General features: G+C 43.3%; 2 protein-coding genes across 6 annotated transcripts in view; one reads left to right on the top strand and one right to left on the bottom strand.

The window, feature by feature from the left end:
* NOL4 (nucleolar protein 4) overlaps positions 1–24,317 on the bottom strand; it is a 428,227-nt gene that overhangs the window by 96,826 nt on the left and 307,084 nt on the right. The window lies entirely within an intron of this gene.
* LOC142243750 (uncharacterized) lies at positions 19,700–22,213 on the top strand. The gene is made up of 7 exons (XM_075315956.1): positions 19,700–19,789; positions 19,873–19,927; positions 20,001–20,084; positions 20,173–20,247; positions 20,326–20,542; positions 20,623–20,782; positions 20,899–22,213. Exons 2-7 carry the CDS (start codon positions 19,883–19,885, stop codon positions 22,211–22,213), a joined length of 1,896 nt encoding a protein of 631 aa, XP_075172071.1. The 5' UTR covers positions 19,700–19,789; positions 19,873–19,882.

Raw genomic sequence — 24,317 nt, 5'->3', positions numbered from 1 at the left:
ATAACAAAAATTGATGTGTGATTAAGCAAAAATGTATTCAATGTTAAATGACACTTCTGTATGTACACTGTATCATTAAACAAAAATTCTTGAAATGATAAATATATTCTTTAGCATTAACGATACTATAAAGCTAAGTACTAAAAAAAGACAGGATGTGTTGGATCTGCCAGCGGGACTTCTGCGGAGAAAAAAATGACAAACTCGGTGACTGGCTTTTTCAGTGCTGGACAGTAGGTGGCGCTGCTGTCCTCAAACATTTAGCAGTCTCCTGTGAACAGTGACATCGGATTATTTTTTTACAGCCTTGATTTTTTTTACTTCAATGGGTTTTCCCACATGAAATGCATAGAACATATTTGTGAAACTTTCTCAAATGAAAAATATGGCTGTGTGTATTGTAATACTGACTTCACATATGGGCCAAATACACAGAGCTGTGTAAACAAGTCCTATCCTGCAACACCCAGCTGTTTCTGTAGAGCGCATACAGAAATTTAGAGCTGATTACTTTTGAGGCTTTTCAGCATTGTGGACCCTGACCCTAGAGGAAACAGGTGTGTGGTGTAGTCCCAGGACAATTGCATATTGATTTATTCACACAGAAAACAGCATAAGCCGGTGTGGAGAGATTGCCGGGAACTGGGATCCAGCAATTACAATCGCTTAAAAAAACCTGATCTTCCTTTATTAAGGCCACTTGTACATACGGCGCAAAATGTATACGCAACCTGGAGATGTGCAAAAATGGAGCAACTTTTTATATTTTCCTGCCAATCAGAAGCAGCTAAGCCAAAATGGGTGACATTGGGAAGGAGCCAGGGGATGTCGGAAGGGGCAATTCCTGCCCATCAAATTCAGCAAAAATTTCCTCCGTTTCTTACTCATTTTTTGCAAGGTGGCACATGCCACTGGGGAGATACACCGATTTCATTAAGTCATACGTAACACCAGTCTTAGGCCCCCTTCACTCGTCAGTGATTCTGGTATGAATGTTACTGTGTTTTTATGTACCAGAATCATGGACATACGCAGACCCATTAAAATCAATGGGTCTGTGCATATATCAGTGATTTCCCACTGACGTGTTTCCGTGCAGTGTACACGTGTGTTCCATTTTTCTCCAGTATCACTGATATCCCACCGACCACACTATGGTGTGATTCGTGAAACACGTACCAAAAAAATCACGTACAATTAAAATATAGAGCTTTTTAAACTCACCCATCTCCAGCGTTGCTGTCTTCTGCCGCTGCTGTCTCTGCTTCCAGGCTGGCTAATTATGCTCATACATATTCACTGCACAGCCGACCCAGAAGTAGCAGCAGAGGAGAGACAGCAGCGGCCGGACATAGCATCATGGAAGGCTTCAGCACCACGGACAGCAGGAGCGGGGACAGGTGAATATAATAAGTGCCTGATCTCCGTGTATTATGACGGATAGCACATGGTCACCACACGTGTGGCAAAATCACGGCACATGGAGGGACATACGCACCTTTAACACATCTATGAAAAATGTGTGTGTTTTTTACTGATTTGTGAAAGAGGCCTTAATGAATCAGTCTCTGCTCACAGATAAAAAAGTGACTTTGTTGCCTTTAATGAATCTGGGTTGATAGATGGTAGATAGAATCAATCCAATGCAAATCGACAACTTCTAACAACATTTGAATCTTGAGAAGTCACCAAAAAAATGCCCACCACCATTTAACACATTTCCAAAGATTGCATGAGCCAGAGAGTGCTCGCATCACCTCAGGCGCGGCCGTTTGGGCTTCCCCATAATGCATTGCAGTTATCATATTAAATGGTATAGCACAGCCACTGAGGAGGGACTTATAGATAAGCTTGTGAGCATGGTCCTCTTGGTATCTGTTGAATTGTAATATTCTGTACTGTCTGATATTGTTTGTATATGTCCCCTTTAAATTGCAAACTGCAGGCAGGGATTACAGCAGCTTCTGTAATTGTTACAGGCTAAAGAGTGAACCTCAGAGCATACAGCTCAACATTAAAGATAGAAAGCAAAAGGACTATAACTCTGAACAACTACTCAAAACAAAATGAGGTGTACTGGTGCAGCACTGAAGATAGCACATGAGAGTAGATTGCGAATTATACATAGATTCAATGGATTGGGGGAGAAAGTGGAAGCCAATTCTAGGCTCTGACCACAATTTTTTTGTTTGCTTGCTACTGACAAGCGATAAGTGACTACTCTGAGTTTCTGCATTTCTTGTGAAGGGTGATGTCACGGGAAGGGATGGAGGTAACTGGGGAATAAGGGCTCCTGGACTGACCCTCAGGCTAGTGGGGCCCCTAGCTCTCCCTGATCCCAGAATTACCTCTGAAGGTGAGGAAGTCTGGGCTGCCACCCTGGCCCTGCTTCTAATGAGCCCTGATCTAGTTCACCCTCTCTACCACTCAAGTAGGGGGACTGGGATCAGAGTGGTAACCCCTCAGAAAATTGACAAACGGGGGAAATCAAAACTCAGTCACACTGCACCCAAACACAGAGGTATAAGACAACAAATGGTGAACGGTAAAACCAAGCAGGGAAGAAAATAAAAGAAATGGGGTAACTCCACGACAACTGCAAGCATACAGCAAGACTTCCATGAGCAGCTGTGAACCGACTCCCTCTCTCCACGGAAGAATTTAGTAGTATGGGTTTTCTATCAATGGCAAGGAAGAGATGGCTGATGGGCCTTTTAAGGAGGAGGGGAGTGGCCACAAAAGGCTGCAGTAGAGCTTCAATTAAGCAACTTGCAGTAAGGGAAAACTGACATTAACCCTTGAAGCGCCAACAGAAAGCAAAGTCCATTTAATTAATTAGTCTCCAAAGTAGGGGGAAGCTCAAATAGCAGAACTAGGAGAACGTCACAAAGCTCTCCACACCAAGAGATAAAAGTGACAGGGGAATAATTTTTTTTATAGTTTCTATTTTTTAAATTAGAAACAAAATTTCCAACATTCCAGAAATTTAAATGGGACTATCTACTTCACATATTGTATGTGTTAGAAAAATTTACAGCCAAGCACGTCACACCAATACAGTGCCTTATAGCAAGTGGGGACATTTCATTTTAGTGACATTTCTTGATATGTCTTTTTTAAGAAAGATTAGTTGATTTTTATTATAAAAATAGAAAAAAAATGCAAAAACAAATATACAACTTTAACTTTTTGCATTCCCATTTTATTTGTTCAATTTCACAAATGCCAGAGCAATATTGTGGTCTTTTGCTTTCTAGGCATCTACTTACCTGCCATTTTAGGGGGTTTAATGTTGTTAACTAAATAGAAAAAATATACAACTAGAAACTACACATTTCATAGTGCAGGTCTGTTTTATTAGTCAAATATTACACCTGTATATGCCACACAAATACTATGGGTTGCTGTCGGTTTAGGTTCTTTTGAAGCCTTTTTTGTCATGTTTTTTTTTTGTCAAGGGGTGACAAGCTGTGGTAGTAAAGCTTTAGTTAATTATACTTGTTTACAAAATATAGAATAAAGAAAAAGTGTCAATGACAATAGATGGGGTAGTGTGAATGAAAAAAACCTGTTGCTAAGAATGTGGGAGCTGCTAGCAGTAGCTGCTCCAATTCCACAACTGGCTCCAGCCATCCAGGTAGTGGTACTAACAAAAGCAGGTAACAATGGATCTCCTTTGCTAATGGCAAGCATATTAGTGAGGAGGAAGTTATGTGGCACGGCACTCATCTTAAGCAGAGCAGAATGATGTTACCTCTAAAACTGACACCACTAGGCAGAGTCTCAGAATGATGTTACCTCTAACAGTGACACCATCAGGTAGAGTCTCAGAATGATGTTACCTCCAACAGTGACACCACCAGGTAGAGTCTCAGAATGATGTTACCTCCAACAGTGACATCATCAGGTAGTCTCATAATGATGCTACCTCTAACAGTGACACCACTAGGTAGAGTCTCAGAATGATGTTACCTCTAACAGTGACACCACCAGGTACAGTCTACATCTTCTATATCTATAAAATCTTTTAGATGGCATAATTTCAATTCTATCAATGACACCTGAGTCTCTGCTTCTTCTTTCTGCCCCAAGCCAAAACACTCCAGCTGTTATGGAAGACATTGCACAACAACTTCTTCCAGCTTATTCATTGCATTATGTGAACAGTCAGCCTTTGTACTGAGATGACACAGGGTTGATGGAGATAGAGGAGATGACTCAAACGCATAGCTGTGTTGTTGGCTCTGTCAGCCAGAGTGGTAAAGGCACTGGTAGTGGTAGTTATATTTAGAGTCAGAGGTAGATCTAGAGGTGTGAATCAGGAAGGATGGCAAAGAGCTCAGGACATTTTCCACACTGAAACATCAATCAGTGGAGTCAGGTATGATGATGACAATAATGATGATTACGTTGGGCTAGTCAAGACCTGGAAACCAGATCTGGGTACCAAGGTGGGAATGTCATCAAAGAAGGAGGGTATTGACCTCTCTGATAAATAGTGGAATTGACGTGTGACCATATGGTATACCAAGACAAAATCTGTTTATTCAGCAATCATCTCAGGAGCAAGTGATGTCGCACATGCTGTTGGTGGAGGAAGCTCAACAGTGCCTGAAAGGTCTGGTCATTGCCTTTTCTCTTTTCCACAATTGACATATTTCTGGTAATCTGTAGGATATACAGCAGGTAAATAAGCTGTAGTTGTCTTGGCTCAAATAGACTAGGAACTACAGATCTCTATCAACATATATAAAAGGTATATGTTAAAAAGTTATAGCTCCATTCAACAAATAACAAACCTTTTGCTACTCCAAAAAGGAGATAATTTTTGAACCACTGCTTATAAAAAAAAGTGATGGCTTCTTCTATATAAACTACCGGTTCCTGCGAATAAACACCATCAAAGCAGGTATCTGCTCCCAAAAAGTGATGATTTCACAGATTTCACAACTTAAAAAGCCTAAAAAGTTTTTTTAGTGTAGTGTATTGTTAAATCGGCTGTTGGTTACATGTAGGATACCATCTATTTTCTCATAGCCAAATATGCTGCAGTCACTTTGACATTTTTAAAGCTGTGTTTGCATTATAGAGATCCAGAGGGGTTCAATACAGTCTCAGGAGACCTCACAGTGTTACACGTCTCTTCTGGAAAACTGGAGTGTTTGCAGTATTGCAATTTGCTAAAAATCCATTCACTGGGAATCACATTTTGGGAAGATTTTGACAAAACTGGTTGATTCGAATGTCAAAATATTCAATCAACTCTGTTAGATAAGGGTTGAGATAGGTAGCTTATACTGTAATAGATATTTTTCAACATTTGTTTTCAACCCTTTCAATTTCTCTTTCTCTTTTGTATCTTTTGTAGTAATTTTCTAGATAACTTAAGTATGATTACATGCATTTCCCCCCCAGAATATATGACATACTAATCTGTAGGCCACTATACATCCAAGAGCCTTCTTTTGACCTCAGTCACACTGGTATATGTCGGCATAGCCGTACTCTGCTGGACAGAATAGTGCAGCCTGTTGTGCCATAACATACAGCAAAATTCACTAAGATTTGCTTTTCTTTTACACTGGGACCCTAAGGGTGACAGGCTAAAAATTCTCCTTACTTATACCGACAAACACTCCAAAATGTATTGTGAAACCATGCATAGATGCTATCCACTGTATTTTTGGACCACATGAGGAATACAGCAACACTGTCACATTTTTTTGCTCTCTATGTAGTTGCTTTTGTAAGATGCATCCATAAGAGACCGGGCAGTTTACTGCAGCTGCAGAGGTGGAAAAGGAGAAAAGATTTTGACCCTAAAAGCGGGCTTTACACACAGCAACATCGCTAGCAATGTTGCTGCCGATCGCACCTGCCCCCGTCGTTTGTGCGTCACGGGCAAATTGCTGCCCGTAGCGCACAATATCGTTAGGCCCCGTGACATGGACTTACCTTCCCTGCGACGTCGCTGTGGCAGGTGAACTGCCTCCTTTCTAAGGGGGCGGTTCGTGCGGCGACACAGCGACATCACACGGCAGGCGGCCAATAGAAGCGGAGGGGCGGAGAGCAGCCGAAGGAAAGACACGCCCACCTCATTGCCGGAGGACATAGGTAAGCTGTTGTTCATCGTTCCCGGGGTGTCACACGTAGCGATGTGTGCTGCCTCAGGAACGATGAACAACCTGCGTGCAAAAACAGCAACGATAATCGGGATTACAATGACCGGACAACGATCAACGATAAGATGAGTATTTTTGGTCGTTCGTACATGTCACATGCAACGACGTCGCTAACGATGCCGGATGTGCGTCACAAATTCTGTGACCCCCAACGACATCTCATTAGCGATGTCGCTGCGTGTAAAGCCCACTTAAGACAGTGTGTTCTTATTACCACAATTCTAAAATTATTTTATGCTGTAATCAATAAGGCTTTATCTTTCTCAATAAATAATGTTTGTTATGATATGAGTTTTCAAGTAAGTGTTCCTTCAGTGATTGTTCGCTTCCCTAATATCTGACTTGCAAGAGATGGCAGGCAGTGGGGAGGAGGGGAATTAAGGCCAAGCTACTGCATGAAAGCATCAGTTATTGGTACTTAAATGGAATCTGTCAGCAGGTTTTTGCTATGTAATCTGAAGACAGCATGCTGTAGGGGTTAACAGAGAGATTTCAAGGATGTGTCTCTTTTTAGTTCATCTCAACAACCTCAAATCTAAGAAAATGTGGGATGCTGTGCAAAATGTAGAGAAAACAAGAATTTATTGATTTGGAAATCTCTTGTAGCCATATTTTATTTGCAATAGAACATAGAAGTTGAAAGTTAGACATTTTTCCATTTCATTTGAAAAAAAGTAATTTATTTACCGTAATTTTCGGAATTTTTCGATTGCAGCAACATATCTAAAAATAACTGTGAGAGGGCCATATGTACTATTGTATAGCATCTCATCTTTTTACAACAGTCTGTAAACATCTGGGAAGTGAGGAGACCAATTGCTTGAGCATTGAGGGAGGAATGTTGTCCCATTCTTGTCTGATGAGGATTCTAGCTACTGAACAGTCCTAAGTCTTTTTTGAAGGATTTACTGAAGGGATGAATGCAGTAGGCGGTACGGCATTGTCTTGCTGAAACATGCAAGATCTTCCCTGAAACAGACATTGTTTGGATGGCAGGATATGGTGTTCTGAAATCTGTATATAATGCTAGGCAGTGCTTTGTAAGAGGTGTAAGCTGTCTATACCTTAAGGCCCCGTCACACACAACGAGATCGCTAACGAGATCGTTGCTGCATCACCAGTTTCGTAACACAGCAGCGATCTCGTTATGTGTGACACCTACCAGCGATCAGGCCCCTGCTATGAGATCGCTAGTCATTGCTAAATGGTTGGGACCATTTTCTTCAAAGGCGATGTCCTGCTGGGAAGGACAAATCGCTGTGTTTGACACCTACTAACAACTTCCTAACACAGTCCCAACGCCCGCCGAGATCGTTATACAGGTCACTGATCATTACTGCGTCATTGGTAAGATCTGACTGTGTGACATCTCACCAGCGACCTCCCAGCGACTTACCAGCGATCCTTATCAGGTCACATTGTTTTCAGGATCGCTGGTAAGTCGTTAAATGTGACAGGGTCTTTAGACACTAATGTAACTCCACAGCTCCATATCATCACAGATGCAGGCTTCTGAACTGTGGACTGATAACAAGCTGGATGGTCCCTCTCCTCTTGCATCTGCAGGACATAGTTTCTCTAAAGAATTTAACATTTTAACTTATCTGATTACTGAACAATTTTACATTTGACTTAATCCATTTTAAATTATCTTTCACCCAGACAAGACGGCAGTGTTTCTAGATTCTGTTCGGATATGCCTTCTTCTTTGCTTGATAAGGCTTTAACTTGCATTTGTGGACTGCACAGTGCACTGTATTCACAGAAAATGATTTCTGAAAGTATTTCTGAGCTCATGCAGTGATTGCCACCACCAAATCATGCCTGTTTTTAATGTAGTGCCACCTGAGGTCCTGTAGATACTGAGCTTCCGATATTGACGATCGGACTTGTCCCTTGTGCACATAGATTTCTCCAGAATCTCTGCCTCTTTTGATGATAATATGTAATGTAGATGGTGGGATAATCAAAGTCTTTGAAATTTTGCATTGAGGAAAATTTTTCTGAAATTGTTAAACATCTTTTAAACCCAGTTCTTAACAGATTGGTGAGCCTCTGACCATCTTTACTTGTGAGAGACTCTGCCTTTCTAATTTCCGTCATTTTATACAGTCATATGATTTAGTTGAAAATTGACCATCCAGATATTTTTCATTAGTACCACTTACTTTTACAGCATTTTGTTAACTCTATAACATGTTTTTTACATTGCTGTCATTAATTTCTAAATTAGGTAATTTTTTTACAAATAAAATGGAAAACTATCTAAATTTCAACTTCTGATTTGTGTTCTATATTGTATTGTGCCAAATCATTGCATTCTTTTTTGATTTACATTTTACACTACATAGTGTCCGAACATTTGGGGTTGTTGATTTTAGAGGGGTCACTGAACATATTTTTCTTATACTGGGCTCACCAATGCTTTTTATACCATTTCTCATTGACAAAACAGATTAAAATGTGGTTCTTCAAACCAATCCAATAATGAATCATCTTAATCTAATCCTTTTTTAGACATGACTTTCTTTTATGTAGCGTCTAATTTTCTGTATTTAGTTTATATGCATACAGCAGTGATTTCCTCAGATAGTATCCCAGTCTTGAATGTAGCAAACATCACATATGGCATAAAGGGTCTCCAGGGCCTGCTTTCTGACACCGTTTACATTGATTTTGATATATACTGCTATTGACCATTCCAAAAAATCTATACAAACATTATTAAAAAGTGTGGCCTAACATCCTCTTAAGCCTCATTCAGCGGTCCATTTTATTTTCACATAAGAGAAAAAAGGCCTGTTTTTCATTCTTTTCTGGTTTCATTCATTTTTTGTCGGTGTACCCATTTTTAAGATCAGTATGGGCTCTGATTTTCTGATTTACAAAAAACAAAACAAAAAAACATTAATCAGCTCAATGTTAAAATATTGAGGTATGTGATCTGTTTTTTTTTTTCACCCATTGACTTGAATAGTAAGTTTGATCTGTCACTCAAATAAATATCGTATTTTTCGGATTATAAGATGCTCTTTTCCTTCAAAAATTTGCAAGGAAAATGAGAGGTGTATCTTCTAATCCGAATGTTGCTTACCAGGGAAGGTCGAGAGGGCTTGCAGGAGCAATGCCGCGGGCGCTGTGCTGGAACTGTGCTATGCTGGGGCTGCAGGCTGAGGGTGCATTTCTGTGTTGGGGCTGCGAGCGCTGTGCTGGAGCTGCGCTGTGCTGGGGCGGAAGGCCGAGGTTACTGTGCTGTGCTTGGGCTGTGGGCGCCATCCTGAAAATGTCGGCGGTGCAGACTTCAAAATAATGGTGCCCAGAGTCGGCGCGTGCACAGATGGAACTCTCGGCTCAAGATCTCATCTGCGCATGTGCCCCCGCTGAGTGCCATTTTCCTTAAGTCTGCTGCTGGGAGATTAATGGGCCGGAAGCGGCGTGTGCAAAGATGAGATCATGAGCCGAGAGCTCAATCTGCGCATGCGCCGACTCCAGGTGCCATTATTTGAAGAGTTTTTCAGGATGGCGACCTTGGCCTTCAGCCCCAGCACAGTGTAACTTCAGCACATTGCCCGCAGCTCCAGCACAGTGCCCACAGCTCCAGAACAGCACCCGCAGCTTCAGCAAAGCACCTGCAGAATCACACTATTCCACCACCGCTCCTGCCTCCTGTGACTACTCCAATTGCTGCCACCAGCTCACAGGACAGACAGCACCATATTGAAAGATGGACCCCTGTTTTGTGGTTTTTTTTACCTTTTTTTCCTTTACAATTGGGGTGCTTCTTACAATCCAGTGCGTCTTATAAACCGAAAAATACGGTACTCAAAAAAATTGATATATTTCTTTGCAAACACAGCCTGCAAAAATTAAGTATTATTGATAGGCGAACAGTAACTATTCGTGTTCAGATTAGTTGTAACGAATCCCAAAGTAGTATTCCGGTATTCGTCACAAATAACAAACCTAATGCAAGTCAATGGGGAACTTGAGCATTTTTCTCGGTGTGACAAATACTGGAATAGGTCTTGGTATTTGGTAACCATTATCTTAACATGAATAGTTACTATTTGCCCATCTCTATTAAATATTCAAACAGCCCCAAAGACTATAATGGGTGGAACATGTACGTGAAAAATGGATGTCTGGATAAGGGCTAACTTAGCTATACCTACTATTGTTCCACACTTGAATAGCAGATGCTGCCAAATGGGAATATTTTAGTATGAATAGAGCCATAGTCAACACCAAAAAAAGAGTGTACTATGTTTATTTTAGTTACTTTTTCACCTTACCAGTTTTTTGTATTACATATTAATATAATGAGCCAATAGTGATAGCGAAGTGTAGGACAACTAGTGTATATCTATATAACTAGGTCAGCTCCTTGTCATATGGTCATAGGCCAGATATTGACTCATCTTTACATGGGACAGTCTCCTCTGACTTGTGGTATTCTCATTTTGTCCTCCATTGCTCCGATACATGCCTCTATCTACATTTCTACTCTTCATCTCAAGCATCAGTTTTCCTTGCCGGCCGGTTCTGTTGATGCAGATGTGCCATCCCTCGGGCAGGATCCAACCTTTCTCTTGCTGTGCACCCGGGGATTAGCCTGACTTCCCGAATTTCTCTCCTCTACACAGTGAGAGCTAATCTTTCGTGTATGAAGCAGGGGAGGCTGTTGCCATGACAACGCGCACATTCTATCAGTGGGACTGATCCTGCTGTGCCGAGCCGTAAAAAGGAATCCGGAGAAACACACTCTTCTTTCCTTTCTTGCTCCTGGGTCTCTCCTCCCGGATTTCAAGCCTCCACTGACGAGCCCACCAGGCTTATTCTGCACTGCTAGGCAATAGACGATAGAAAACCTTATTTCTTTTCCACATTTTTTCACACTATTTCCTGAGATCTCTGCAGAAATGCTGCCAATAAGTGCAGGGTTAATGCCGCCTTATTACACACATCTGTAAAAAGAGGACAGGCGGTCCGGGTAGAGATGCAGCAAGAGATTATTGGGCCTGGCAGCGACGATAAGTGAGGACGCTTCTGACAAGTGCCGGTCTCTGTAGGCAAAGCTCGGGGTAGCCACGAGGTGAATGTGGAAATACTACTCACGTCACGAAGAAGACCCTGGAGATGCCATAACCAACGCATGCGTCAAGCTCTTCATCCATTAATAAAGCGTAGTAATCATTGACTAATGGAAATGACAACATTAAAACTTTTCATAGCTCCTGCATAGTAATATGTGTTCCCCAGGCCCGCATTTCTAATTGTGCCATGCCCGACCCAAAATAAAGCTAGTCGGCACAGCAAAGACTTCACTAGACAAACGCTCCTCACGGGGCAATATTTTCTGCGAATATAAATGGATAATAGGAAAGTAATAGTTGATTTTAAATATGTAATATATGATTTTTTTTCACAAGCTGCTATAATATTCATTGCCAGTGGCCTATGTGCCTATTGTGGCTTTCTAAGGGAGTCAATTAGCCTGCCAGAAAACAAGCCACATATTGGAGTCACGATAGCCCTGCTGGTACTTGCTGGAACATTTCCATACCTATAATGATAATACCAGTATATTAGGGAATTGTAATGTATGCAGTTCTCTAATACATTCTGTAATTAGGCTACAAAAGCTCACATTTTGCTAATATGCCTTACTACATTAACATGAATCCATTTTGGGTTTGGATCCCTAGGAAGGTAGGAAACAAATATTTTAAGAATCAATACCTGTATGTTCCAAATGTCATGAAATGAAAACATCGGAAGGCTCAGTAAGGGTTAATGAGCTCAAAGTGGTGGCCATATGGCTTCTGTAGAACTACAAGCTTCAGCATTTTATACGATGCTGCTGGGAAAAGTAATTCCCTGGTCTGGATTAATTCCCAGCTCTATAAATTGGTTCTTTAACTGCACTCTACTGGCCGGCAGCGAGACTGACAGCACATCTACCAAGATAGCGATTATACTGCGCAAATTATGATTGCTGGAATTGATAAACCTACTGTATATAGTACAATGAAGTGTAATATTCTAACTACAACATATTGAGCGTCTCCAATACAAAGGCAATACAAAGCTGGAGATTATCATATTCTACATAAGTGACTGATATAGTCTATATAAGTTACATCACATGCTGAATATGTCAAGGAACACATATGGAGGGACAAGGAAGACGGAAATATGAGATTATTATAGTAAAGAGTGATCGTCGTTTTATTTCATAACTCAATAGTACACATGAAAGTAAGAAACTTTGTAATATATCTCCTTTCTCCTGGACTGATCAATTATTCTCAAAATTGTTAATTCACAGCTAAAATCTGTATTTAGTGCTGGGGTGGGGAACCTTTTTTCTGCCGGGGGCCATTTGGAAATTTTTACCATCTTTTGGGAGCCACACAAAATGATCAACTTGAAAATTACCCTGCTATACTTGGTCAAACTCATTGCAGTGGATGGAGCTGCTTCTCTTTGGTGTGGGTGTGATATTAGGTGATATTGATCTTGTTGCTTTTCACAACTGCTTTTCCAGGTGTGTATCGGCTGGAAATGCTGTATCTACATCACAAAGGAGACGGTGAGGACATATACATCCCAGGAAGGGCTGGGGCATATACATCACAGGAGACACTAGGGGCATATACATCACTGGGGGGGGGGTACGGACACAATGGGGTATATACATCAATGGGGGGCAGAGACATAGTTGGCGGGCATAAACATTGCTGGTGGTATATACAGCACTGGGGGGTACATACAGGCCTGGGGAGACCTAGAGGGGTACATGCAGAGGCCTGGGGAAACTAGAGAAGCACACAGAGGCCTGGGGAGGCTGGAGGGGCTCACACAGCCCTGGGTAGACTGAAAGGGCACACACAGCCCAGGAGGGGCACACACAGCCCTGGAGAGGCTGGAAGGGTACACACAGCCCTGGAGAGGCTGGAGGGGAACACACAGCCCTGGAGAGGCTGGAGGGGCTCAAACAGCCCTGGGGAGTATGCGGCCCGCAGGCCGGAGGTTTCCCACCCCTGATTTAATGAATAGAGATTTTTGCAGATGACAGCTGGTGCTTATAAGGTTCAATGTGAAACTGCAAGGCTGTATGCACATGGTACGTTTTTGCAGCTTTTGTTGTCGTGTATTTTTCTTGCAGATTTTCAGAAATCTGCAAGGAATTCCTGATGCCAGCAAAGTCTATGAGAATTCTGAAGTGTTGTGCACACAGGATTTGAGGATTTGTGGATTTGAGGATTTGTCCTTGCAGAAAATAATCTATTGCATGTCAATTCTTTCTGCGTTTTCACCACTGAAAGAAATTTAAAAAACAAACTAAGGCCAAAAACACACTTCCGCATAAAAAACGTATGTGTGACACGGTCCGTTTTTCGGGTCTGTGCTTCCTTTTTTTTGGCCGTTTCTCCGGTACATCCGTGTGATGGCGTATGCTATCCGTGTGTGCGTGTGGAATGTCCGTGTGTGCGTGTGGAATGTCCGTGTGTGCGTGTGGAAAGTTGGTGTATGTGTACGTGAAATGTCCGTGTGAAATGTCAGTGTGTGATGCACAATGTCGTTGATACATGTCGGCTGACAGCAGACAGAGTTGCACGATGAGAATGAACTCGGGTGAACATCACCCGACTTCATCCTCATACCGCTGCTCTGTCTGTGTCGCGTACTGATTAGCGGTCACCCAAGAAGGACTCACCGGTGACCGCTAATCCCCTGAGTGACTGAAGTGAGCAGCGCGATTAGCGCTGCCATCACTCAGGCTACCCGCAGCCAGCTGGATCCTCCCCCTGTTACTGCAACTCACCTGTGACTTCATCGCTGTCACTTGGGCGACTTGCTTTCACAGTTGGAGGATCCAGCGGTGGCCGCGAGTAACCTGAGTGACATCATCGCTGATCACGCTACTCACCTCAGTTGCTGCGTGGAGCTGACAGGAGCGGCGGTGTTCTTCTGCAGCTCCTGTCACCTTCATGTAGCAGAGCTGGAAGCGACGCGAGACCTCCGTGGATTACGCCGGACATGGATGGGTATTTGGGGCATAATAAATTAGTGAACAAAGGAATTTGTTATTCTTTTTTATTTCAACTAAAGGATTTTTTCACTGTGTGTTTATTTACTTTAACTTGAAGGTTAATCATTGGGGGTGTCTCATAGATGCCTGCAATGATTAATCTTGGACTTATTGGCAGCTATGGGCTGCTGCCATTAACTCCTTATTACCCCGATTGCCAACGCACCAGGGCAAATCGGGAAGAGCCGGGTAGAGTCCCAGAACTGTCGCATCTATTGTATGCGGCAATTCCGGGCAGCTGCTGGCTGATATTGTTAGGCTGGGAGGCTCCCCATAACGTGGGGCTCCCCATCCTGAGAATACTAGCCTTCAGCCGTATGGCTTTATCTTGGCTGGTATCAAAATTGGGGGGGACCGCACGCCGTTTTTTTAAATTAATTATTTATTTATTTCACTGCACAGTATAGACCCGCCCACCGGCTGCTGTGATTGGTTGCAGTGAGACAGCTGTCACTCAGTGTGGGGGCGAGTCTTACTGCAACCAATCATAAGCGCCAGTGGGCGGGGGAAGCAGGGAATAGTAGATTGATTAATGAGCGGCTGGCATTTTCAAATGAATTGAAGCCGCATATTTTTGGCACAGCTGTTCCTCGCCGCGATGGTGATCAGGGATTGGTAAGTTTGAGCCGGGGGAACAAAAAGACCGAGCGCCAATGTAAGTATGACTGAGAACAGCAGTAAAAAAGGTAAGTAGACTGACTTTATTATAAAAAAAAAATAGATCGCTCGTTTAAAAACGCACACGGACGAAACGTGCTGAACACGGACATGCTCCTCGTTTGCCGTCTGTGCAGGCACGGACCCATTGACTTTAGCGGGTCCGTGCCTGCGTGCTGACCGCCAAAAACAGACATGCTGTCCGTGCGGAAAAACGCACACACGTACTTAGCACACGGACACACGTTCTGTGTGATTTTACGCGTGTGTGCTATCACCCATAGAATAACATGGGTCTCCGTGTCTCCGGTACATGCAAAAATGTACCAAACACGTACCGGAGGCACGGATGTGTGTTGCGGGCCTAAAAAAGCAGCAAATCGGGGGAAAAGAGGAAAATTGCACATTTTTTTCCCTCCAGAATTTTTCCTGCCAGAACATGCAGATTTGGGTGCAGATTGTCTGCAACATGTGCCCATAGCCTAAGGCGGGCTTTGCACACTACGACATCGCAGGTGCGATGTCGGTGGGGTCAAATTGAAAATGACGCACTTCCGGCATCGCATGCGACATCGTAGTGTGTAAAGGCTCGATGATACGATTAACGAGCGCAAAAGCGTCGGAATCGTATCATCGGTGCAGCGTCGGCGTAATCCATGATTACGCTGACGCGACAGTCCGATGTCGTTCCTCGCTCCTGCGGCAGCACACATCGCTGTGTGTGAAGCCGCAGGAGCGAGGAACATCTCCTACCGGCGTCACTGCGGCTTCCGTAGGATATGCGGAAAGAAGGAGGTGGGCGGGATGTTTACATCTCGCTCATCTCCGCCCCTCCGCTCCTATTGGCCGCCTGCCGTGTGACGTCGCACGACCCGCCCCCTTAATAAGGAGGCGGGTCGCCGGCCAGAGCGACGGTCGCAGGACAGGTGAGTCCATGTGAAGCTGCCGTAGCGATAATGTTCGCTACGACAGCTATCACAAGGATATCGCAGTTGCGACGGGGGCGGGCACTATCGCGCTCGGCATCGCAGCATCGGCCTGCGATGTCGCAGCGTGCAAAGTGCCCCTAACAGTCATTCCATAAGTTCTTGCTGCAGAATGTCTGCACGTGCAGCTTGTCCCTCTTGCTTCCCCTCCCCTCTCCATGGAATTTTAAAAGAACCAAATGCCATCTCCTATCTCAATAGGAAAGTCTGTCTTCACTGAATACAGATTTTACACCTAAATTAAGAGTAAGGGGTACTTTACACGCTGCGACATCGCTGCCAATATATCGTCGGGGTCACGTTGTTAGTGATGCACATCTGGCGCCGGTAGCAACATCGCAGCATGTAACACAAATGACCGACGATCAATGTGCGCAAAAACGTGCAAAATCGTTGCACATTGACACACCGTTCATTTCCATAATATCGGTGCTGCTGCAGGTACGATGTTGTTTGTCGTTCCTGTGGCAGCACACATCGCTATGTGTGACGCCGCTGGAACGACAAACATCTCCTTACCTCCGTCCACTGGAAAAGGAGGAAGGAAGGAGGTGGGCGGCATGTTCCGGCCGCTCATCTCCTCCTTTTTTTTCTATTGGGCGGAAAGGAGGCGGTTCGCCGGTCACAGCGATGTCGCAGAGCAGGTATGTGGGTGTGACGCTGCTGTAGCGATAATGTTCGCTACGGCAGCGATCACCACATATCGGCTGTGCGACGGGGGCGGGTGCTATTGCGCTCGACATCGCTAGCAATTGCTAGCGATGTCGCAGCGTGTAAAGCCCACCTAACAGATCAATCTAGGAGATGAAAGAAGCAAATGTCTCTGATATGTTACAAACATTTTTTATGTATACTATTGATTTATGAAATAGAAGTTAAATCTACATTTACTCTTTAAGGTCTTTATTTATTACATCCAATTACAGTACAGACCAAACGTTTGGACACACCTTCTCATCTCTAGAACAACTGTTAAGAGGAGACTTTGTGCAGCAGGCCTTCATGGTAAAATAGCTGCTAGGAAACCACTGCTAAGGACAGACAACAAGCAGAAGAGACTTGTTTGGGCTAAAGAACACAAGGAATGGACATTAGACCAGTGGAAATCTGTGCTTTGGTCTGATGAGTCCAAATTTGAGATCTTTGGATCCAACCACCGTGTCTTTGTAGAAAAGGTGAACAGATGGACTCTACATGCCTGGTTCCCACCGTGAAGCATGGAGGAGGAGGTGTGATGGTGTGGGGGTGCTTTGCTGGTGACACTGTTGGGGATTTATTCAAAATTGAAGGCATACAGAACCAGCATGGCTACCACAGCATCTTGCAGCGGCGTGCTATTCCATCCTCTTTGCGTTTAGGTGGACCATCATATATTTTTCAACAGGACAATGACCCCAAACACACCTCCAGCCTGTGTAAGGGCTATTTGACTAAGGCTAAGTTCACACATCCTGTGTTTTGCATCAGTCACAATCCGTAGCCTTGAGGAATTACGGAATCCTGCAAAATATTTTGCAGGAATCCTGTATTTCCCCATAGACTTCTATTAGTGACGGATTGCGACTGATGACCCTGCGTTGCATCCGCTGCGTCGCGGTCCGTCGTTTTTGACTGACCGCCGAGCGGGGAGCAACGCAGAATGTAACGTTTTTCGGGCCGTTGAAAACAACGCACCTTGCAGGAATCCGTCGCGATCCGCCAAGCTTGTAATGCATGTCTATGGTGCAGGATTCCGTCGTAATCAGTCTTACAACGGAATCCAGCGCAGGATTCCGTCATGCTCTACTGAGCATGCCCAGGAAGTTGCTAAATTTAGAAAGGTATATAAAGAAGCTGTTATCAACAATCAGACAATGCTACCTGACCAACAAACCAGCCAGAGCAGACCCAGAGCACATGCAGAGAAGACCTTCCAGAGACCAGCTAGATCCAAGGAGGAACAGCCAGAGACCAGCTAGATCCAAGGCGGAACAGCCATTGCCAGGGTGAGGTGTATTTCTGTGATCTGTTGTCCCCCTTTTTTTTGTATTTTTTTTTTTTTTTTATTTGTCATGGGGTTTTTTTTCATTTTATTACTTTATTAGAGTTTTATTTTGTATTTTTTTTTTTTTTATTTTGTATTTTTTTTTTTTTTAGTATATTCCTTTTTTTTTTTTTGGTTAGAGGTTTTATTCCATTTTTATTTTTCTGTTCTATATTTTGTTACTTTTTTGTATGTTTAATTAGTATATTTATTTTGTATTTTTTTTGTGGTTCCATTTTTTATTTTTTTTTTCTTCGTTCTGTATTTATTTGTACTGTTAAATTTTTCAATAAAGAGTTTATGCTCTTTTTTTTTTTTTTTTTTTGGTTTAGAAAAATCGAAAAAAAGTAAAAAAAAAAATTAAAAATAAAAATATTCCCAATCTGGTCATTTTGCCTATTTTTGCGCCTGTTTAGTGTTTTTATATGGTTTAAAATTTTGGTTATCATCGATTTTTTTGGGGTTGTATTTTGCAATGGTCACACAAAAACATTAATGTACTTTGTTGTATAGGGATCTATGTTTAACGGTTACACGTGTGTGTGTGTGTGTGTGTGTGTGTGTGTGTGTGTGTGTGTGTAATTTTAATGTTGTTTTTTATTAGGTTTTAAAAATAGAATTGCAGAGGGAGTTAAAGTTTCGGAAAAAAAATTGTGCTATGAGGGTATAGATTTCTTTAGTTTATGGGATTATTTTACCTTGGTGGATTGGGTTATTAATGGTATTATTGTGGGTGGGGATATTCATGTATTATCATATATATATATATATATATATATATATATAGATATATAGATATATAGATATATAGATATATAGATATATAGATATATAGATATATATATATATATAGAGATATATATATATATATATATATATATATATATATATAGAGATATATATATATATATATATATATATATATATATATATATATATATATATATATTTTAATATATATATATATATATTAAAAAGCATCTGTTTGCAGGCCACTGTACCGGTGATTAGCGTCAACTTTGTTTTACTAACGTGTTGTTTTTTGTCTCTCCACAGCTTTTTGCTCGGTGGTTGACATCCACCAACTAAAGTGGTCTTGAGTGTTCTGTGACGTGTCCTTTAGTACCACAACAGTTGCCAACACATGTAAGTATGTATGTTTGCAGGCCACTGTACCGGTGATTAGCGTCAACTTTGTTTTACTAACGTGTTGTTTTTTGTCTCTCCACAGCTTTTTGCTCGGTGGTTGACATCCACCAACTAAAGTGGTCTTGAGTGTTCTGTGACGTGTCCTTTAGTACCACAACAGTTGCCAACACATGTAAGTATGTATGTTTGCAGGCCACTGTACCGGTGATTAGCGTCAACTTTGTTTTACTAACGTGTTGTTTTTTGTCTCTCCACAGCTTTTTGCTCGGTGGTTGACATCCACCAACTAAAGTGGTCTTGAGTGTTCTGTGACGTGTCCTTTAGTACCACAACAGTTGCCAACACATGTAAGTATGTATGTTTGCAGGCCACTGTACCGGTGATTAGCGTCAACTTTGTTTTACTAACGTGTTGTTTTTTGTCTCTCCACAGCTTTTTGCTCGGTGGTTGACATCCACCAACTAAAGTGGTCTTGAGTGTTCTGTGACGTGTCCTTTAGTACCACAACAGTTGCCAACACATGTAAGTATGTATGTTTGCAGGCCACTGTACCGGTGATTAGCGGCAACTTTGTTTTACTAACGTGTTGTTTTTTGTCTCTCCACAGCTTTTTGCTCGGTGGTTGACATCCACCAACTAAAGTGGTCTTGAGTGTTCTGTGACGTGTCCTTTAGTACCACAACAGTTGCCAACACATGTAAGTATGTATGTTTGCAGGCCACTGTACCGGTGATTAGCGGCAACTTTGTTTTACTAACGTGTTGTTTTTCATTTTTATAGCTCTTATATCATGTCTTCTTCTGGGAGCCCCCCTTCAAGGCAACAGCGATTGGAGGTAATTATTATTAACCGATTGACTTTGTGATCTGAGATGAAATATAACAAAAATTTTACAAACTTGCATACAGGAAGAGCAGGCGGAAGATGAATCACAGGGGAGCCCAGAAGAAGGCGAACGGGGTGGCGAGATGTCTGGTGAAGGCTCGCAACATGTAAGTATATTTCATATAACTTATATCACAAACATTACAACACAAAATAAAAATGTTGTTGGTTCTAATGTTTTAATTCTATTTTTAGGTGCAAGGTGGTGCCCGTCCTAGAGTCCCTCCCAGCGATGCCCGGGGTCGTGTGCGCGGCGGTGGTCGACAGCGTGTGAGTGTGTTTTCATTTATTCTGAAAGGATGTATCACATTAATGGTTTTAATGTTCAATATGTTTCTGATTACACAGGGTTCACAGCGGCGGCCGGACGGGGAATCAGATGTGGAGGAAGCGGGATTCGATGTCGACCTCCTCATCGACCTCGTCCATGAAAGGCAGCCGTTGTGGTCCATGCAAGACCACCGCCATGCTGATGCAGTTGTCACCCGACGACTCTGGGACCAAATCGCTGGAATCATGCTAGATGGATGGGATAGATTAGACACAAGGGCCCAAAACAATGCACGTAAGTATAGATAATTCATTGAATGTACTTGTCGGCTTTACACTGTAATTCTCTGAATCTTTTGTATTATCTATTTTCAGGTACAAGGCTGATCACCCGGTGGCGGTCCCTACGCGATCGTTTCAGGAGGGAGTTAAATGTGGAAATGCAGGCTCCAAGTGGTTCGGGGAAACGCAAGGGCTCCAAGTACAAGTATGCCGAAGCCCTTGCGTTCCTGCGATCGTCTATGATTTCTAGAAGGTAATTGCACCGACTTTGAGTTGATTTGTAAATTATTTATGCTTTTTTTTTGGAGAACAGAATGCTTATTAAAATTTGAAAGTAATTTAAATTTTGTTTTTTGTTTAATCCCACAGAACATTCTGTAGCACGACGGAGCCTGCAGCAGTCCAGCCCCCTCCTGAAACGATGACAGAAGAGACCGTCACTGGTGCCCCCTCCAACAGTCCCTGTGATCCATCCCTCCCTTCCACCTCTACCTCTGATTCCTCCCTCCCTTCCACCTCTACCGCTGATCCCTCCCTCCCTTCCACCTCTACTTCTTTCCCTTCCACCTCTACTTCTTCTACATCTTTACCTTCCATACCATCTTTCCCAACAGCTTACTGGCAGACCTCAGTGCATGCAGCTGCTGCTCAGCAGCGAGTAGGTGTTCCCTTAACCAACCCCTTGGACGCTTCTGACACGCGAACAACTTTTGGTTCGGTGCGACAGCGCCCAAGGGGACTGGATAGGGGCAGCCCCGAAATCTTAGCTCTAAACGCATCCATCCATAGCTTAATGAAGGTGTTATCAGAGCAAATAATTGCTGGCTTCCAACTGATAAGCCATAGCTTACATGAGTTGTCCAGCAAGATGGATCTGATGCGTTCAGAGTTAAGACCCACACAACACTATTTCCAATCCATAGTCGGACAGCTGGAAAACCTAACCTCTGAGCAGCAACTGTATGTGATGCAGGCCTGCCAGGATGCTCTTTGCAGAGTACGTTACCTTTCTTCTCTTAATTTACCCACTACTCTACCACCTCACCCTCCAGCCTATACTGTTCCTCCTCAGCCTCCAGCACCTACTCTACCACCAGCCCCTACTGTACCACCTCAAACAGCCCCTCTGACAACACCTCACCCAGCCTCCACTACTCAACCACCTCAGCCAGCAGCCCCTACTCACCAAACTTCTGCACAGTTTCAGCCCTCTGGACATTACCCATCATCTGTCCAGTACCATTCTGCAATGCAAAACCCTACATCAATGCCTGCATATCATCAACACTCTATACAAAGTTATGTTCCTTCTCCATCCCCACTTTCTAGCCAACAAATGTCAGCCCCAACTCCATCCCCATCCTCAATGTCCGCTCCACCAACAACACATTTCACAAACCGTCATTCTGTGTCTGTGCCCCTCTTATCACAAAATCCACCATATCCCAGCCCTCAGCCTTCTCCCATCCCTCAGCCTTCTCCCAGCCCTCATCAATATTCTGTCTCTCCAAACCCTTTTCTTCCCAACAATTCTCTTACCTTTGCCACACCTTCCCATTCTGTATTACCCTCTGCCCAACCTTCCCCTTCCCTCTCCTCTTTACATACCCCATCTGTTGAAGGGGGCAGCCCTGCGAGCCTCACCAGTGTTATCTCCACCCCACGAACTTACGAGAATTTATAACATATTTTTCACAATTGTTAACTTTCAAATAAAACATGCATAAAATTTACTCTTGTGTCTTTGATTATATAACGTCACACAGTTTCCAAATACATTTTTATTTAAATTTTAGAAGTGATTTACAACATCAAGTGTCCAAAAAAAGAATACATTACAAACACAGTTTGTCGAAAAAAATTTGCAATATTCCTCAATCTTAAGCCAGCTTTACACCTTACAATTACGTATGCGATGTCGTATGCGATGTGACACGCCCAGGTCGCATATGCGATTGAATGAGATTGCATGTAGGTCGTTCATTTGCTGTCACACGAGCGTTAGTAGTCTATGTTAAATTGATAAATTTTGTGTGCGATCCTTTAGATCGTGTGTTCTGTGACGTATGCATTGGGCACCTTTTTTTTTCTTTATTTATTAACTTGCCAAGCGTGTGTAATGTGTAGGGATGCGTTTTTACTATGTCATCTGCCATTCAGCTCTGCTACATGGCCGCTGACCGCAGACACAGAAAGAGCCGCACTGATCGCGCTTCTCACCTCAGTTGCTGCGTGGAGGTGAGAGGAGCAGCGGTGAGTAGCGCGATCAGCTGAGCTGTCACTGAGGTTACCCGCGGCCACCGCTGCATCCACCGCTGGATCCAGTGACAGCGGGTAACCTCAGTGACAGCAGCTGATCGCGCGGCTGTGTTCATTAGCTGTGTGAAGCTGACCGGAGCGGCTGTGTCTTCTGCAGCTCCGGTCACCTCCATGCAGCAGCGCTGGAAGCGACGCTGGAGCATCCTGGATTACGCCGGACATGGAGGGCTTTTTGGGGCTGATTAAAGTGGTGAACCAGGGTATATGTTTGTGTTTTTTATTAAAGGATTTTTTCGGGCGGGCGTGTGTGTGTTTATTTACTGTAATTTACAGATTAATCATGGATGGTGTCTCATAGACGCCTGACATGATTAATCTAGGACTTATTGGCAGCTATGGGCTGCCAATAACTCCTTATTACCCCGATTTGCCAACGCACCAGGGCAAATCGGGAAGAGCCGGGTACAGTCCCAGAACTGTCGCATATAATGTATGCGGCAATTCTGGGCGGCTGTTGGCTGATATTGTTAGGCTGGGGGGCTCCCCATAACGTGGAGCTCCCCATCCTGAGAATACCAGCCTTCAGCCGTATGGCTTTATCTGGCTGGTTTTAAAATTGGGGGGGACCGCACGCCGTTTTTTTTAATTATTTAATTATTTATTTCACTACACAGTATAGACACGCCCACCGGCTGCTGTGATTGGGTTCAGTGTGACACCTGTCACTCAGCGTGGGGGCGTGTCTCACTGTAACCAATCCTAGGCGCCGTTGGGCGGGGAAAGCAGGGAATACGAGATTGTTTAATGGGCGGCCGGCTTTTTCAAAACAGTAAAAGCCGCCGGAGTTTTTATAACAGCAGTGCAGCGCCGCGCCGGAGATCGGGGAATGGTAAGTATGAGAGAGGGGGTAAGAGGGATAGACTGACATGGACAGAGAGTGAGGGACAGAGATAGTGACGGACTGACAGAGATTAGTGAATGACAGACATTGTGAGGCGCAAAAGAATGCAGCTTTTCAGCTGCGCTCTGAAGCAGAGCTTTTTTAAGCTGCGGTGCAGAGCGCACACCTGCACACATAGCATCAGACACCAAAATCGTATGAGGGATGTCACACGTTACAATTCACTAGGTTCATACAACAAAACGTCCAATGTATGAGGAATAAACGACGTGTATGCGATCACCGTATTTTCGGTCAATATTGATCGCATGTAGGTTTCACACGCAAACACGTCACGAACGATGCCGGATGTGCGTCACTAACAACTTGACCCCGACGACGGATTGAAAGATTTATTGAAGCGTGTAAAGCAGGCATTACAGTAGCTTCGCACATATTATGTAAACATAAAATTACAGTAGTATAATAAGATGGTTGAAATAATATACATTAAAATGAACAAATATCACACCATTTGATCCTGCCAGTCCAGTCTGCCAACTGGAGAAACAAAGTAAGCGGCGAACTGTTCACGGACTTGCAGAACATCTTGACTGCTTCGAAAGGTGATGTTTCGGTACTCTGGCAA

The sequence above is a fragment of the Anomaloglossus baeobatrachus genome, chromosome 6 (genome assembly GCF_048569485.1).
Source record: "Anomaloglossus baeobatrachus isolate aAnoBae1 chromosome 6, aAnoBae1.hap1, whole genome shotgun sequence".
Taxonomy (NCBI): Eukaryota; Metazoa; Chordata; class Amphibia; order Anura; family Aromobatidae; genus Anomaloglossus; species Anomaloglossus baeobatrachus.
This window is presented reverse-complemented; position numbering and strand designations above follow the sequence as displayed.

Coding starts and splice junctions, on each gene's coding strand:
- LOC142243750 (XM_075315956.1), top strand. CDS start 19,883: ATGTCTTCTTCTGGGAGCCCCCCTTCAAGGCAACAGCGATTGGAG. Junction 20,085..20,172: donor CTGGTGAAGGCTCGCAACAT/GTAAGTATATTT, acceptor TTCTATTTTTAG/GTGCAAGGTGGTGCCCGTCC. Junction 20,543..20,622: donor AAGGGCCCAAAACAATGCAC/GTAAGTATAGAT, acceptor ATCTATTTTCAG/GTACAAGGCTGATCACCCGG.